At 56.0% G+C, this 17,526-nt stretch overlaps 1 protein-coding gene across 4 annotated transcripts in view; it reads left to right on the forward strand.

Annotated features, from left to right (window-relative positions):
* The window catches only part of TMCC2 (transmembrane and coiled-coil domain family 2), a 36,913-nt gene extending 21,282 nt beyond the window's left edge, over positions 1–15,631 (forward strand). For 2 of the 4 annotated variants that reach the window (XM_079938200.1, XM_079938201.1), the window contains 3 exons: positions 11,638–12,578; positions 13,790–13,925; positions 14,186–15,631. In XM_079938200.1, the coding sequence (XP_079794326.1) occupies positions 11,638–12,578; positions 13,790–13,925; positions 14,186–14,497 (1,389 nt within the window). In that variant the 3' untranslated portion in view covers positions 14,498–15,631. Of the gene's footprint in view, positions 1–3,091; positions 3,531–4,248; positions 4,521–11,637; positions 12,579–13,789; positions 13,926–14,185 lie in introns of those variants that run through there. The other 2 variants (XM_079938202.1, XM_079938203.1) reach the window with 2 other exon arrangements.
* Positions 15,632–17,526: the final 1,895 nt, after the last annotated feature.

Below are 17,526 nucleotides of genomic sequence, written 5' to 3' on the forward strand. Positions count from 1 at the left end.
ATGACTTCTCAGGTTTCCCACCCTTCTGTGTGTGTGTGTGTGTGTGTGTGTGTGTGTGTGTGTGTGTGCTTCCCCCCACCCCGCCCCGCAGGAGAAAGAAAAATAAGAAGATTTTTTTAAAGAATGTGTGTTGTGGGGGGTGGGTGTGGGGACCTGAAGAGTAATAACAATGGCAAAGGAAGAGACAAGAAAAAACTTAATATTTAAGAGTATTAAAGAAAGAAGGGGCACTGCATGAAAACGAGGGGAAGAGGAAGAAAAAACTAAATTAAGGGGAACCCGGGGAAACAGAGGGCTGAAACCTGCTGGGCATGCAGAGGAGAGCCTGGCATACAGGACCTGGGCTTCCTTCAGGGTCCAGGCTTCCTTCCAGGGTCCCCTTCCAGGATGACGGGAGCCCGTCTGTCGCCCTGGACTCAGGGTAACTTGTGAGAGCGGAAAGAGTGTGGCTGGAGACGCCTGCCTTGGCTCAGCTGCCTGAGCCTGCGAAGGGCCAGCAACTGCCCTGTCCCCCTGCTCAGATGGAGCCTGTCTCTGCCAGGCCAAAGAGGAGGTGGCAGGGCAGCCAGGACTTGCCAGGAAGCACACTTGGTGGCGGTTACCCAGCAGCACTTCTCTTTGCACAAGGCCAGTTGCTCGGTGGCTAATGTCTTTCCATAGCCTGTCGCTTTAGTGCAGCTGCAGCTCTTCCTGTGTCCACTGCCACTCTCAACTTTGCTCCGTATGTAGCTACTTTTTGGCTTTTTCTGTCCCAGGCGGAGTCTTCCAGGCACCTCCTAGAATAACTGTGGGTGTGTGTGTGTGTGTGTGTGTGTGTGTGTGTGTGTGTGTGTACATACGCATGTGAAGGAGCCTCAGGACTAGTCATTTCTTTCTCTTTTTAACATCTTTATTGGAGTATAAATGCTCTACAATGGTGTGTTAGTTTCTGCTTTATAACCAAGTGAATCAGCCATACATATACATATGTCCCCATATCTCCTCCCTCTTGCATCTCCCTCCCACCCTCCCTATCCCATCCCTCTAGGTTGTCAGAAAGCACCGAGCTGATCTCCCTGTGCTATGCGGCTGCTTCCCACTAGCTATCTATTTTACATTTGGTAGTGTATATATGGACATGCCACTCTCTCACCTCGTCCCAGCTTACCCTTCCCCCTCCCCGTGTCCTCAAGTCCATTCTCTATGTCTGCGTCTTTATTCCTGTCCTGCCCCTAGGTTCTTCAGAACCTTTTTTTTTTTTTTTAGATTCCATATATATGTGTTAGCATACGGTATTTGTTTTTCTCTTTCTGTCTTACTTCACTCTTTATGACAGACTCTAGGTCCATCCACCTCACTACAAATAACTCAATTTCGTTTCTTTTTGTGGCTGAGTAATATTCCACTGTATATATGTACCACATCTTCTTTATCCATTCATCTGTCGATGGACACTTAGGTTGCTTCCATGTCCTGGCTATTGTAAATAGAACTGCAATGAACATAGGGATGCGTGTGTCTTTTTGAATTATGGTTTTCTCAGGGTATATGCCCAGGAGTGGGATTGCTAGGTCTTTAGTCATTTATTTCAATAAAACCTGTGATGTGTCAGGCATTTTTACTCATGTTCCCGTTTGATCCTCCCCTCCCTGCAGCCCTGGGAGATAAGGATCATATGTATGATTTTGCAGCTGAGCTGCAGAGAATCTCCAGGGCTCAGCTCACCCACCCTCTCCTCCAGCTCCGGATGCCACCGGTCTCATCCCTGAGGCCTTTTTCTCCAGACTGCTGCTTTGTGGGTGCTGCCGCCTCCTCTTGCAGTTGTGAAGAGGCGTGTACAGGGCCTGTGGAGGCTGCATTGCTAGCGAGTGGCGGGATGGGGAGTCACAGCAGGCCTTCTGACCCGAGCCCTCTGCCGTGTGCCGAAAGGTGTAACCTGCCCCCAGGGAGCGAGGTGTCTTCCTGCAACACACTCCTCTCCTGCCGGGGCTTTCCAAGCCCCCCCCCCCCCTTCACGCACTCCTCCCAGTGCAGTGGTAGACACTGAGTCACAGAGCCTGTGCTCGCTCGACCAAGCTCCCATAGCAGGTATGGAGCTGAGACCCACACCCTGGTCATCATCTTTTCCACCACGTCATGGCACCTCGGGCTCCTGCTTCCCACCCCCAGGGCAGGAAACTCTGCATCCCTGGCAGATTTGGGAACGTTTCAGACATGTTAAGATGAGAACATACTCTGGAGGCAAAGGGACCTCTCTGCTGCTGGTTTGCCTGGCAGACATCACCCCGGTTCCTGTTCGTCCCTTTTCTCTCAGCAGACTAATGGTTCACCCTGAGCGCCACCCCACTTTTTCCTGCTCTTCGGTTATTGTGCTGATGGGTGAGTTGTCCCTGGAGGTGAGCTGAACCCTCCCATTAGGGAGACGCCAGATGCCACCTCAGGGTCATCTTGGTGGTGCAGTGAGGCCTCGAAGGAACCTCTTCGTGGTGCTTCTGAGCCTTCATGATCCTGGGCAGCTGGGGAGTGAGACCTTGTGAGGTGTCATGAGAGCCCCAGGGCTCGGCTTACTCAGCCGCCTCCTTGCCTCTGGGCTTCTGCTGCTACTGCCTTCTCCTTTTTCTCCTCCCCGCCCCCCGTTTTGCTTGTAAGAAAAGGTTACATATGTTAGCTTGGCGGAGCCTAGAAGGCGGTGGGGGGCAGAGGAAGGATGTCTTGAGTGTGAGAAGACCAGGCTGCCTCCGTGGCTACCCAGGACAGACTGCAGTAGCTGGACTGCCTTCCATCTCAGCTCCGTGGGATAGATCAGGCAGTCATCTACAGACGTCAATACCAGGAAGGGTCAGTCTTACGCTAGACACAGCGAAGGGCCAGGATATAGTTAAGATCTGATCCCTGCCTTCCTGGGATCATTAAGACTTAAGACTTGTTTATGCAAGAGGAACAGTGCACATGCCCAAAGCATGAAGAAAAAACTCAAGTGCCGTAGGCGGGAGGTCATCTACAGGTGTGGGAAGCTGCTGGAAGCGTCCCTGACCCCGCATGGCCCTGACTGCTTATGCTCGAGCCGGCCCCACAACTTGGGACCTCAGTGTTGTGCCCTTGCTAGGCCCCTGTCCTCACAGACCCCAAGTCATTGCCACCACAAATGTTTGTAAGGTTTCCATGAGCCTAGGGTGTGGGGACTTCTGCTCTTGGTGTTCTGGCTGAGGGCCCTGGCATTGGGCCCTAGAGATAGCACTGGGCCCTTATCTCCGTGCACCTTCTTGAATTTGGGCCGCCCCGTCAGCGTGATCCATGCCGATCCTTAATATTTAAGCCCCGAGTCTCTCACCAGGCTCAAGTGGGTGCAGAATCTGCGTCGTCTTTGGTGATTCTGCTGTGGGAAGCTGCCCTTAGAGAGGCCCAGCAGATCCCTGAACTCTGCTGGCCACCCCGGCACCCTCCTTACAGCTTGCTCTCCGCAACTGTGGGTCTCTCGCCCCCTCTGCTGGCCGCTCACGGGATTTCTTGCTGGGACTGTCAAGATGAAGTCCAAGGAGGAAGAGACGGCTGTGAGTTTGCCATCCATGTTTTATCTTGGGTGTTTTTGCTGGGGTGGGGTGGAGGGGGGGGGGTGTGACGAATGGGAAGTAGAAGCTAGCGGGGAAGTAGCTGGCAGCGGTGTCCAGAGCAGAAAGTCGATTTCTAGGATCTCAGAGAAGAGGAAATCCCCTGGTGAGGCTGGCTACTGCCTGCTTCCTCCAGGCAGTTATTGGAGTAGGGAGGAAGCCTTGGGAGTGATGGTGCCTTCAGCCTGTGGGCAGGGCAGCGGGGAAAGAGGCAGAAGACTGCAGGCTGAGCTGGCTGTGTTAGCATCTGCCAGAGAGTTCCCTCCAGGCTCCAGCCTTTTTGGCTTTGAAGAGCTTGCCTCCATCCTGGAAGCCTGGCTAGGAGGTCCACTTCTGTTCTGAGGCTGAAGAAGGGAGTTGATGGGACTGTGCCTGTTTGTGAGAGGGGCTTCTGACGGTGAGAGGCATTTGTGCGTGCATGAGGGGAGGGGAGAGGAGGAGAGGGGAGAGGAGGGGAGGGGCGGAGCATCCATCCGGTTGGGTGAAAGATGCAGGTGCACGTGTTACCATGTGCTTCCCCAACCTGCCCCCAGGCAGGAGTTGCTATCTGTCACACCTGGATGTCCTCATGAACACTGGACTCATAGTGGCAACAGCTGGACTTGGGGATGGGCAGGGTGGAGGAGGGCACCCGCTTGGTGATCCTCCCTGTCTCCTCCCAGATGGGAAGGAGCAGCCGTGAGCCCCAGGGAGGGAGAAATCTCCCAGCGCAATCCGCCCCTAATCCCCAGGCTGGGCCTCAGACTGGAGATGGCGGCTGCAGAGCCTGGGAGCTCCGGCACACCTGCTCGCAGACCCCGGCTTTCCTTGGCAAGCCCAGCGCTGCCCAGGGACTGTGATCCCGGGGGCCTGGCACAGCCTGCAGAAAGCTGGGGCCTCAGGGCCCCTGGTACCCCAACACCAGCACGGCTTTGGGAAACGGTACCTACACAGGTGAGGCCCTGGTAGGGATGGGGGTGGGGTTGGGGGATGGAAGAAAGCCATTTCTGGAGTTTGGCAGGTGGGCTGTGCTCCCCTCCAGTCTCTTGGGTTGTGGCCCCCTTTCCTCTTCTCTCTCCATTATAGAGATGGGAGAAGGGAGGAGGGGTGAACACCAGGCCTCCAGGCTTAGGCTGACGGGTGCTGGCAGGGCCCTTGGGGTTGGGTGAGGGAGCCCTGGCACAGAAACCTACAGACGTCACAACGCGTGGGGCCAGAGGAGCTGACATGAAATTAAGCGGAAGGGGTGTTCCCCCTTGTGGCTGCCTCTGTCTACAGAGAAACAGTGACCGGGAGGGAGGAATGTGAAGGGCCAGTGAGCACCATCCCAGTAGGAGGGTCCAGAAGGAGCAAAGTGCTGGGTGCTTGGAGCTTTGGGAGAATTTGGAGGATTGAGAATACAGGAGGCGCCAAGGTGGGAGGGCAGCTCCGGGGTTCCAGCCAGGGTGTGGGTATGAGGAGGCAGAGGGAACAGCACAGCAGGGCATTTGTGTGGACAAAAGGGCATTGTTCTCAGCAGGGCAGGGAATGAGGCAGCTGAGCTGAGGATGTAGTTTTGACCAGAACCAAGGGGTGGACCTATCAGAAAGGACTGGAATCCGAGGGCTAGATGAGAGGAGTGTCGCTCTGCCAGGAAGAGTCACCCTTAGGCTCAGGGCGGGAGGAAGCACTTGCTGGCTGCAGGAGGAGGCTGATTGAAGCCTCCACCCAGTGCCCGGCTGCCTGGAGATCGTAGGTGCTGCATGAAAGGATGCAAGAGTGAGTTTCCTCATCTGTATGGACTCTGCACCCTGCAGTCCCTCGTAGCAGCGTAAAATTCCTTGTAAAGCCGCTGAGGGCACTCATGCAACGAGGAAGGGGCACTGCAGGAAGAGCCAGGTCCCTCACGCACCTGCCCTTGAATCCCTCGTGTGGCAGCTGGGGTCTCACTGCAGGAGTTTTTCACCTTACTCTTACCCAGTGAACAGCCCCAGGTGTATATATGTAATATATCCTCCTCCACGTGTACCCCTTTATCTAAGCATTTGCCTCCCTGCCCTCTGGAGAAAAGCCACGTGGGCTCCCAGGCACCAATGGAACCACTGGATGGGCTGGTGCCTTCCCCTCCCCCACCCCCTGCCCCTCCCCGCCCCTCCCCGCCCCTCCCGCACCTGGCTTGGGTTAGCTGTGATGATGCCTCAGAGCCAGGGTTGAGCGGCTTCATAGCACCTGCATTATCTGGGAGAATGGGAGCAGCCCCTGGCTGAGGACCAAGGGTTGGCGTAACCTTCCCAGTCTGCCCTGGCTGGAGCATCAGGTTGGTGTGGGAGATGTCAGGTTGCCTCCCTCCCAGCTTCATTGTAGGGTCACACTGCCTCTTTGAGCAGGGGGTGGGGTGTTTGCTGGCCATGGCTGTCCCTCTCCATCCTGGCCTGGGTTACCTCCCTTTCCCTCGAGGAAGGAGGGGAATCTGTGTGTTCTCCATCCTGAGAAGGGTGCTCAAATCAGAGTCACAGGGCGAGAAGTCAGCAGATGGAAGCATCTCTGCTGAGTCACCCGGGCTGACAGGCCTGTCACACTCACCTGCGGGGCTCTTAGTCACTGCAGCCCAGGAGCAGCACCCTGCGTGGACCTCAGCCCATCTGGTCAGACCCACAGACAAAGCAGGGTTGACACCCGACTCCATTGCTCTCCACCCTGGGAGGGGGCACACAGGCCACCTGACCCGGGATGACAGGGCCACCCTGCTCTCCTAAAGGGGGGCATAGGAGCCCCAAAGCTCTTTTCTTTGCTCTTTTTTTTTTTTTCCAAGAGTGACCTTAGTGTTGGCTTTCCAACCCCTGAGCAGGTAGCTAGGACAGGAATCATCTTCTATGCGGCTTGCTCTGGGGACCCTAACAGGAGAGCACTTTGTAAATGTAGGAGGAGGCTGCCTGTCCCTGGGGGAGGGGAGTCACAGGCTGGGGGCCATCTCCGGTCTCCTGGGAACCTGGGAGCGCAGGTGTGGAGCATGCATTCCTTGCAAGTGTAATTGTTGATATGGTCCATCTTGAAGCATGTTTATAATGTGTTTGTACTGTTGCTAGAGAAATAGACCCATGATTCACATCTCACAGTTTACATGGCTAGCGTCCTTCCCCTTTGCACTGAGGAGCTTCATGTAAGCTTGGATGCTTCTGTCCCAACAGTGTCTGCCTCAGGGACCCAGGCTGCCGGGCCAGTGTGTGAGAGGAAGACCCATGGCCCGTGTCTGGCCGGGTTAACATGGAGATGTGAGCTCAGGCCCCGGAGGAGGTGGGAGCCCTGTAACCTGGCAGAGCGCCTAATCCGGCTTCGCTCAGCTCTGCTGGAAGCGGGCAGGGAGAAGAGTCTGAGGGGCTGTGAAGCCTCGTGGAGGGGGTGCTCCCAGGGGTGTGTCTCTCCAGAGCAGGGAGACGAATAGGGAAGGTTGTGCCCCGGACACTTCTGACAGCGTCCCAGCTCTGGCTCTTCCAGAACATTCATCAGCACTTCTCGAACATCACTGTCTGTGTAGAACAGTGTCAGTGACCTCAGCCCTGGCTGGTGGGCACCCTGAGCAGGGAGCGTGACCTGGCCTCTGGGTTGCCTTGTGTGGATAGGGGTCATGGAAGAAGCATGGGCCACTCTCCACGGTTCTCCTCTTCTTAGAACTTGCCCCCCTGTGCACAGGGATTCTTCCTGGGGTCAGGTGCCTGCGGAGTGTCTGGCCCCTCTTAGGCAGGAGAGTGGGGTGAGGAGGCCATGGTGTTGGTGGCTAGGCATGGACAGAGGGCTGGGTGGCCTGGGCCATGTGAGGCTCTGTGACAGTTTCGAGAGAGGAACAGCAGTGCCTGTGTAGGCCACCCACTGCCGTGCTCCAGGCTGGGGCACCCTGGGAGTTCTCACCTGCTAGTGACCGGGAGTTCAGTGATCTGTATTGCTCCTCTTTTTAGTGAGTGAGTTAGAGCTGCTTCTTCCTTTTTTTTTGGGGGGGGGGGCGCTGTGCTGAGCAGCGTGTGGGATCTTAGTTCCCCGATCAGGGATTGAACCTGTGCCCCATGCCTGCAGTGGAAGCACAGAGTCTTAACCACTGGACCGCCAGGGAAGTCTCAGCTAGAGCTTCTGCTGTATTAAAAATGTGCCCATAAGATGAAGGACTCAGATACCCTCCCGCAGACCCACTCTGTAATAGGACATGGGCTGGCCCTGCAACCTAGGCCAGCAGATTGAGGGCCCTGGCCTTCCACACCCAGGTTGTGCAACCATCACCTCTTTCTAGTTCCAGAACATCTTCATTATCCCTAAAGGAAACCTGTACCCATTAAGCAGTCACTCCCCATTGCTCCCTTCCCCAGCCCCTGGCAACCGCTAGTCTGCCTTCTGTCTCTATGAATTTAAGTATCCTGGACATTTCATATAAATGGAATTGTACAGTATGTGGCCTTTAGTATCTGTTTTCTTTTACTTAGTGTAGTGCTCTTGAGATTCATCCACATTGTAGCCTCTATCAGTACTTTATTCATTTTATAATCAAGTAAGATTCCATTGTGTGACTCTACCAATTTTGCTTACCCATTACCCAACGATCAGTGGACATTTGAGTTGTGTCCACCCTTTGGCTATTGTAAATAGTGTTGCTGTGAACATATGTGTACAAGTACTTGTTTAATACCCGCTTTCAATTCCTTGGGGCTGCACCTAGGGGTGAAATTGCTGGGTCATAAAGTAAATCCATGTTTAATTTTTTAAGGACCCTCCAAACTGTTTTCCACAGCAGCTGTGCCATCTTGCATTCCTGCCAGCAAAGGTGTGAAGCTTCTGATTTCCCCACATCCTCGTCAACACTTGTTATTTTCCTTTTTAAATTTTAGCCGTCCTAGTGGACGTGAAGTGTCGGTTGATTGTGATTTGTTTTTGAGCACCTGCCGTGTGCCCTGAGATTGTACTGTGACCGTTGCCTTCATGGTCTCATTTTATCCTCCTGACAATCCGTTGAGGTGGGTAGAAATACCCCCTTTTTCTAGATGAGAAAGCTGAGTCCCAGAAACGTTAATGACATATCTAAGGGCACACAGCTGGTAAGTGACAGAGCCAGGATTCTAAACCGGTGTTTGCTTCCACACTTAGTGCCCTTTCCATTGTCCTGCATGGGCCGTGTATCCTGTCTCATTGCGATTCTTCTTCTTCTCTTATTTTTTGTGAGCAAATCTCATTCTCCTCGTGCTCTGCTAGATTCATCCCTCTTAACAGCTTTCTCATCTTTTTTCTTCTAATGCTCTAATTTTCCTTCCTTTGTTAAAGCATAATCCCTCTTTGTACTTCTGCCTGTCTGTCTGCAGCCTCCTTGGCTCTTTTTTCCTGGTCACCCTGTCTCCCTTTCGTCCTGAAAGGGCGCTGCAGCCTTGGGGGGGGGGGGTGAGCTTGGGGAGAGGAGGGAGCGGAGAACTCCCTGGGGGCAGGGACAAAGAGGCATGTTCTGTGACTGGAGCCAGCCAGAGGCTCCAGGCATTGTAGACCCAGTGGAGGGGCAGGAAGGAGCTGAGGTCCTGCCGCAGGAACCCCAGGCTTGAGTCTGGGCCCCAGGGCAGAGAAGAGGGGCGGGCGGTGGGGAAACGGGTGGGACCGCAGCCCACTTCAGCTCACCACCAGGCCCTGCTGATTTTCCTGGAGTGCCTGTTCTCTCATTCATGGGGATTTCACAGCCAGCTTCAGCTCTGCTTTTCTATTTGTAAGCCAGACAGCCACCAAATTGAGGGGTAAAAGGCTCTGAGCTGCCAGACTGGAGCCCGGACGGGCAGGGAATTTGCTCTTTCACACTCCCTTGTAGTCCAAAGCACTTTTGCTTTTCACAGCGAGTCCATGTCTCATTAGGTCCTCCGACACTCCTCCAAGTAGGTGGGACCGATGCTCTCCTCTTTATAAAGATGAGCCCGCGACCTAGCTGAGCATCAGGCAGTGAGGCCGCCAGATCCCAACTCATTTTCTGAATATTCTTTCTCCCACGCAGCGAGTGGAAGAGAGGGAAAGTGTTGAGTCTCTTTGGAAAGCACAGCGGCCTTATAAAGGGGTCAAGTTCTTTCATCTTAAAAGCTGTGTGTTGCATATAGAATTAAATTTTGCCTCATAGTATCAATGTTGAGCAAATTTTTTGGTATAACCTTTTAAATAAACTTCATTTCCTCCGCCACACACACAAAATGTTGTGCTGGCAGATGCAGACGGCACCGATGAGTGCCTCTGCCTGTGCTGTGCCGACGGCTCGCTGCACATCATCTTGTGTTACCCTCACCAAAGGCCTGAGAGGAGGTATGATGATCCCCATTTTACAGGGGGGAATACTGAGGGTCAGGAAAATCGAGAGATGGGGTGTTTGCCGTCACTGCAGGAACAGCACAGGAAGAAGGGGTTTCACTGCACGATGCAGTTTGAAGTCAGATTGCTGCAACGAGTAGACCTTGGGACGGGTCATTAAGGGAGACTGTGGAATTGGCTCCTCTGATATACAAGGTCCTGAAGGTATCGGCACCCGGCAGAGGGCAAAGGGACATGCGGGGAGACCCAAAGCACATGTCAGAGGAAAGTCCTGACTTCAGGAGGTATGGGAAGGGATGGGTTTTGTACCCAGCGTCCCCAGTGGAACGGGGACCTGAAAAGGCTGAAGAGGAAGCCCACAGAGGAGACACCCTCCTCTGGCTCCTGAGTTTGGCAGGGCTGTTGTTTTTAACAGCGTTTGCCAATCATTTTGCACCTCTGCAGAGATGGAGCCCAGTGGCTTCTGCCTGCAGTTGGCACGGGCTGCTTCCGGTGCGTGAGCTGCGAGCTGGGGTCACTTTCTTTGTGTTTAACCCCTTCCCCCATGTGCACCTCACCCTGCCCCCACCCCCACATACACAAAAATAGCGAATATCTGACCGGCCCAGGGTGTGCTGTGTGTAAAAATACAGGGGGTTGAGCCATTTCCTGCTGCTTCCGTTGTTGCGTGGAGATAAGACACTGGGACTCGGCTGTGGACAGCGGTCCTCCAACAGGCTGAGGCAGGTCTGGCCCTGGGAGAGTGGGGCTCCAGGCCCGCCTGCTTTCATCCGACCTTGCTTCCCATCTTTCCTATCTTCTGTGACCTTTCCTTCCCCTCTCTCCCTGCCCCCATCCTCTCTCAGTCTCTCTGCTCCATTCTTTGTGCCACCCTGATGCACTCAGGAAGCCTGCCTGCCTGCGAGGAAAAGGCGCTGTCCTCTCCCTCCTGCACATTCACCTCCTTCCATGCTGGATGGCTGGTACCCCCAGGCCCCCAGCCTGGGCCCTGCTTCCCTGTGGGTTACTTCTGGGACTCGAGCCCTTGGGGACCCAGCCAGCAGGCAGGTGGGGGTGTGCTCCTCTCCCTGGCCTGGGAGACCGGGCAGGGCTGGGCGCTCCCGCCATCATGAAGCGGAAGAGGTTGCTGACGACCCCAGGGAGCTGGAAGGTAAGGGCAGGGCTGTGAGAGGTGTCCGCTGAGGCAGGTGGCCCGCTGAGCTGCACTGGGGAAGCCCAGGTGGGGAGGGTGCAGGGAAGTGCTTCCTGTGCCTGCATGGGGCCCAAGTGTAGGCTCTGGTCAGCTCTGAGGGAGAGGCCTGCTCCAGGCAGGAGCCTTATGGAGGGCTGAGTCCAGAGGGACAGCGTGTCTCATCCCCGAGAAATAACCCCGTGACTGCAGTGAAGCCTCAGACCTGCTTGATCCATGTGATGGGGCAAAAAGAGTTCTGGGCTGCCAGTTCTGTCTTCCTGAAGCTGTTTGTCCCTGAGCAACTTGCTTGAACTCTCTGGGCCAAAGGAGGAGCAGGTCTGCCTAGACTGCATTTTAGGGTTGTTGTGGGGATTGGGTAAATAGCAGATGTGCAAGCCCTTCCTAAATGGCAGCTGTGAGGGAATACTGTTGTCATTGCCATTATCCTTTCGGACTCTTTCCTTAAAGTTTCCTGTTCATCCCGCATCTGTTTTCCAGGCAGTGAAAACCAAGTCCAGAGTTGTCCAGGGACACACGAGAGACCCCTGTGGGCCCCCTCCCTTGGTTTCCTGATTGACTTACGCTTCTTCTGCTTGCCTTCTTCCCCAGGTCGACAAGGGGGACCTCGCGGCCCTGAGCCTCCCTGGCGGCCCTGGCCACGGTGACGCCGATGGCCCCATCAGCCTGGACGTGCCGGACGGGGCCCCGGACCCCCAGCGGACCAAGGCCGCCATCGACCACCTGCACCAGAAGATCCTGAAGATCACAGAGCAGATCAAGATCGAGCAGGAGGCGCGGGACGACAACGTGGCAGAGTACCTGAAGCTGGCCAACAACGCTGACAAGCAGCAGGTGTCCCGCATCAAGCAGGTGTTCGAGAAGAAGAACCAGAAGTCGGCCCAGACCATCGCCCAGCTGCACAAGAAGCTGGAGCACTACCGCCGGCGCCTGAAGGAGATCGAGCAGAACGGGCCGTCGCGGCAGCCCAAGGATGTGCTGCGGGACATGCAGCAGGGCCTGAAGGACGTGGGCGCCAACATGCGCGCCGGCATCAGCGGCTTTGGGGGTGGCGTGGTGGAGGGCGTGAAGGGCAGCCTCTCCGGCCTCTCACAGGCCACCCACACCGCCGTGGTGTCCAAGCCCCGGGAGTTCGCCAGCCTCATCCGGAACAAGTTTGGCAGCGCTGACAACATCGCCCACCTGAAGGACCCTCTGGACGACGGGCCCCCCGAGGAGGCGGCCCGGGCGCTGAGCGGCAGTGCCACGCTCGTGTCCAGCCCCAAGTACGGCAGCGACGATGAGTGCTCCAGCGCTAGCGCCAGCTCGGCTGGGGCGGGCAGCAACTCGGGGGCCGGGCCCGCTGCGGCGCTGGGGAGCCCCAAGTCGAACATGCTGTACGGCGCCCCCGGAAACATGGATGCCGTGCTGGAAGAGCTGCGGGAGATCAAGGAGGGCCAGTCCCACCTGGAGGACTCGATGGAGGACCTGAAGGCTCAGCTGCAGAGGGACTACACCTACATGACCCAGTGCCTGCAGGAGGAGCGCTACAGGTGTGTGCCGCCCGGCCCGGCCCTGGGGAGAGGGGCCGAGCACCGGCTTGCAGACTTGGTGGTAGCAGCAGACGGGGGAGCATCTAGAAGGCTCCTGGGCTGCTGGAAGGGGCCAGGAAGAGGCTCCGAGGCCCCTTCCACCAGCTTCCAGGGCAGCTGGAAGTTAGGATTACGGGGCCTGTGGAAGGAAGGCTCTGCCCGTCTCAGGAGCTTTGAGCGTCCCTCCTTGATGATTACATGGTTGTTGTACAAAAGGAGAAACCGAGGCAGGAGCCAGCTACATGGCCTTTTATCTGGAGAGAGTCTGGCTAAGAGCGCTGACTCTGGAGCCAGGTTACCTGGGTTCAGATCCCAGCTCTACTCTTTACCCTTTACCTTGAACAAAGTTCTTAATACTCTTCGTACCCGGTGTCCTCATCTGTGAAGCGGGAATAACGTGAAGCCCTGTTCACAGGGTTTGTGAGGGTTGAGTCCAAACCTGTAAAGTCACCGTATGTAGGTGTCTGGCGTGGTCCATGTGATCGTTCAGCTGGGGCTCCCGAGTCAGCCTGTCCCCTCCTTCCCTTCTGTCGGCTCTGCTTTTGCTCTGCGCCTCTCGTGTGCCATTTGGCACCTGCTCCTTGGGAGTCTTCGGGATCTTTTCTTTAGTTAGCACCTTTTCTTCTTTATATATGGGAAGAAGGTTTGGAAAATTGAGGGGGAAACCTGCCTGAAAGCTAACTCCCCCCCCCGCCGCCCGCCATAGTAGTCATCTTCTATATTTTGTGCCTTCAGAGCAGGGATTGTGTCTCTATATCCCTGGGTCCCTGGTACCCAGGAGAGCCTGTTAGCCCAGGGCTTAAGGGTTGAGGTTGTTGAAGTTAGTCAATCCCTGACTCCTCCATTCATGAGCTCTGTGATCTCAGGCAAGTTCCTCAACCTCTCTATGCCTCAGTCTTCTCGTCTGTAAAATGGGGATGACACTAGGACTTATCTTGAAGGTTTGTGGAGGAGGATCCTATGGGATAATGTGGCGAAAGTGCCTAGCCCAGGGCCTGCATATAAGAAGTGCTGTGTACGTAGTAGCTTTCATTGTGGTTGCTGTTAAAATTGGACAGGGCTGGACACCTGGGGTGGGTTGAGTCATTGTTGAGAATGAGTGAAATTGATCCTGGGGAGAGACAAGGGGCTTGGGGAGCTGGGACTGGTGTCATACCTTCTCCCTTCACCAGGTATGAGCGGCTGGAGGAGCAGCTCAACGACCTGACCGAGCTTCACCAGAATGAGATGACCAACCTGAAGCAGGAGCTGGCCAGCATGGAGGAGAAGGTGGCCTACCAGTCCTACGAAAGGGCCCGGGACATCCAGGTACAGCAGCCTCAAGAGGAATCCGGAGTGGGCTGGTTCCGCCACTTCCCCTTAATCAAGACTTCCACTTCCCACTGTCCTCCCCAGATAGTCATCATTAAAGGACTCGGGCCCCTAGCTGCAGCTGATCACTCTCTACCCTGCCTGGCCTTCGGAGGGGGCACCCTGTGCATTGTCACCTCCTCGGAGGGGCAGGTAGGGTTTAGGCTGGGGGTCTGCCCGCCCCGAGCTCCAATGCACCCACCCCTGTGTCCCTGCAGGAGGCTGTGGAGTCTTGCCTGACCCGGGTCACCAAGCTGGAGCTGCAGCAGCAACAGCAGCAGGTGGTGCAGCTGGAGGGCGTGGAGAACGCCAACGCACGGGCGCTGCTGGGCAAGTTCATCAACGTGATCCTGGCGCTCATGGCCGTGCTGCTGGTGTTCGTGTCCACTCTCGCCAACTTCATCACACCACTCATGAAGACCCGCCTGCGCATCACCAGCACTGCCCTCCTGGTCCTCGTCCTCTTCCTCCTCTGGAAGCACTGGGACTCCCTCACCTACCTCCTGCAGCACGTGCTACTGCCCAGCTGAGCGGCCGGCCTGTCCCGACCCCGTGCTCTCCCCAGCCCCCAGCTGGCCATGCTTCTCCGGGGGAACCCTGGGACTCCCGAGTCCTTGGACTTCATCATGTGTCCAGTTTGGCCTCCTGCCCAAACTGTCCATTCCGGCAACTTCTGCCCCCTTCTCTGTCCTTGCTTCTTCTGTCCAGTGCCTCCTCCCTGTTGGCCTGAAGGGAGCCGTCAGTGTAGCCCTGGCTGGAGGCGGTGGGGGCGTCGGTGGCCAAATGGAGCAGAGGACACCCGGATGGACTGTTCTGATTATTTACAGTCACACAAGTGCTCCTCCCAGCTGACGCAGATGCCATGGGTCAGGAAGGCCAATGAGAAGAGGGGCGGGAGAGGGCCATGCCTCGGCTTTCCTGGGGAAGAGCCCATGCTTCAGGCAGCTCCGGCTCCCTCTTTGTGGAGATGGTCAGAATGAAGGCAAGAGTTTCAGGAAGGAAGCTCCCCAGCTCACCCCTCCCTCCTCCAGAGCTGGGTTGAGGCTGGGTTCTGGGTTGGGCCCTTCTGGGATCTGAAGGATGCAGGCTCTGGAGGCCAGTTAGGTGTGGCTTTGGATTTGTGTGTTCCCTGTTATCCTTTCTGCCTGTCCCTGGATCTGCTCTTTTCAGGGAAAGAGGCCCCAGGGGTCCCAAGCTCTTAGGGTTCTGTTTATTTATTTATTTATTGGTTCCTTTGTCCCTTATTCCCCTGAGCTCCAGGGAGAGGTCCCACCCCCGCCCCCCTCTCCGGTCCTCTCTCTGAAGCCAGGGCTGCTGCTTGGCTGTCGGGCACTTCCATGCCATTTAGATCTGGAGCCTCCTGGCTGGGGGAAGTGGGGCAGAGCCGCCCAGCCCCACTCTCCCAAGCGGCGCCTCAGCCTCTTTTATATGTCTGTTTATTCCGTATGTGTGTATCTGTGTGGGGGAGGTTGTCTGTTGCTTTCTTTTTTTTAAGGCTCTGGAGTGTTGTGTATGGTTTCTCTTCACATCCCAGCCTCCCCAAGGGCACTTCCAAGAAGAGAGGGGATTTCTCAGAAAAGGAGAGAGAAATCCCCTGGAACAGGGGAGGGCAGTGCCTGCCAGCTGTTGTGGACCTTCCCGAGAAATAAATATCCTCTAAATTTTCAAACCATCCCGTCTAGCGTTGGTTGATTAGGCTGTTTCCATGGAAACCACCGAGTCTCTCCCAACACTCAAGCATTCTGGGTAACACAGACTGGGCCTCACCTATTGGCCTGTGGCCTTCATCCTCCAGGATCTGACATTGAACAAAGTGTCATCCACCCTTCCCATTTGCTTTCCACAGCCAAAGCTCTGGCCTGGGTGATAGGGAGGTGAGATGATGTCCACCCCATCCAGCCTCCCTGGAGTGCTTTCTAGGAGGAGGGAAATTGGGAGAGATTTCCTTAGTTTGGAGAACATAAGCAGCTGGAGGCCTCGATGACAGCAGTCATGCCCAGGTATGGCCACAGGAGGGCAGCAGAGTCCTTATTCAGCACTTTCTTAGGGTTCAGCTCCAAAGACTAGCATCTGTTGGCGTTAGCTTGGCCTTTCAATTCTGTCCAGCCAGAGCAGAGATCACCTGCCTTGAGCATAGAGGCCCTCAGTGTCTGCTCTGTGACTGTATTTCCCACCTCTGACAGTTAAGGGCACCCACAGAAGGCACTGGATTCCCAGCAGGAACCCCGTGGGAGCTCAGTTGGCCCACCTGAGTCTCCCTACTGCGAGGAGATGCCCCCAGTTCGTGAAAGCAGGAGGGCTGTAGGGAAAGCACCTACCCCAGAGCCCTGGCCCATAATTAGCGCACCTGTGGCCAATTCCCATCTTTCTGGGCCTCAGTTTCTACATCTGTAATATGGATGGATGCAGTAGCTGCTAATTTCAAAGGGCTCTGACATTCTGTGGTTCTGTAGGTCTGAGAAGTCAATACACAGATACACAGATGTATCCGTGACCTTGGGCTTTAGGGGACTTAGGCGTCGGGGACTGTGCCCTTAACTGGATCAGAGAGGGTGCTGCGCTGGCGCTGGCAGGAGGGCAGCACTGATGGTTCATCTTCACCCTCTATAACCGGGTAGGAGTTTCACCAGGTGACCTTACAGGGCCTTCCAACAATGTCACTCCTGGGCCCTGCATCCCCCATTTCTTCCAACCACATGCACACCTCCCTTGGGGGCCATGGGCTCTGGGCCAGGAGCCCACATTCCTGGGCCCCAGGTGGGGGTGGCTGCTCCAGGCTGCAGACATTTCCCACATTCCTCCCCAAGGTCAGGTGCCTTCCCTGCATTGGTTCTTAAATGTCACTGCCAGCCACAGTCCACACTGAAAGGGAGGAGGGAAGAGGGAGGCTGGGGCGTGACATTCTCAGCTGATCCTGAGGCTGCAAAGTAAACAGCCCTAGGAGAGGGGAACATCAGCCCCACCTCCACCCCCACCCCCGGCTACAGAGCCATCTTCTGCAAAAAAGGACGGAACAGGCAGACCCTATATTTGCCTCTTTGTGACAAGGGGCTTCTCGCTAAGCCCAGGCCCCGACTAGGAGTTGGGTTTCATTCCTCTGACAGTCACTGCCCTTCCTTGTTCATGTCTGAGCCTCTCTCCACTCTGTAAAAATGGGACAAATTGCTCCAATCTGGACCTGCCTGCCTCTCCCGCCAGGGGTCACAGGGTGAGACATTGAGTCAGGGTGGCCTCTGCAGGGGACCACTCTCCTTTAGACTGCAGGACCAACGGGCAGGCTTTCTCCCCGGGGGTCCGTCCTGCAGGTCCCAGCCCCACACCTGGGGTTCACAGGGCCCGGCCAGGCCAGCACCCTCCCGCAGCCTCAGTGGCCCAGGCTGGGGGCAGCTGAGAACTCATCTCTGCTTGGACTTGGTGCGGTAGTGCTCCAGCAGCACTTCGCGGGCAGCTGGCTGGCCTGGAGACGGCATATTTGCTGTGCCGTGTTTGCTGTGCCCGTGCAGAGCTGGTGCTCCCTGCCAGCCTCGTGGAAACGGTGGCGCTGCAGCAGGTGCAGCCT

The sequence above is a fragment of the Stenella coeruleoalba genome (genome assembly GCF_951394435.1).
Source record: "Stenella coeruleoalba genome assembly, chromosome: 1".
NCBI classification, from domain to species: Eukaryota; Metazoa; Chordata; class Mammalia; order Artiodactyla; family Delphinidae; genus Stenella; species Stenella coeruleoalba.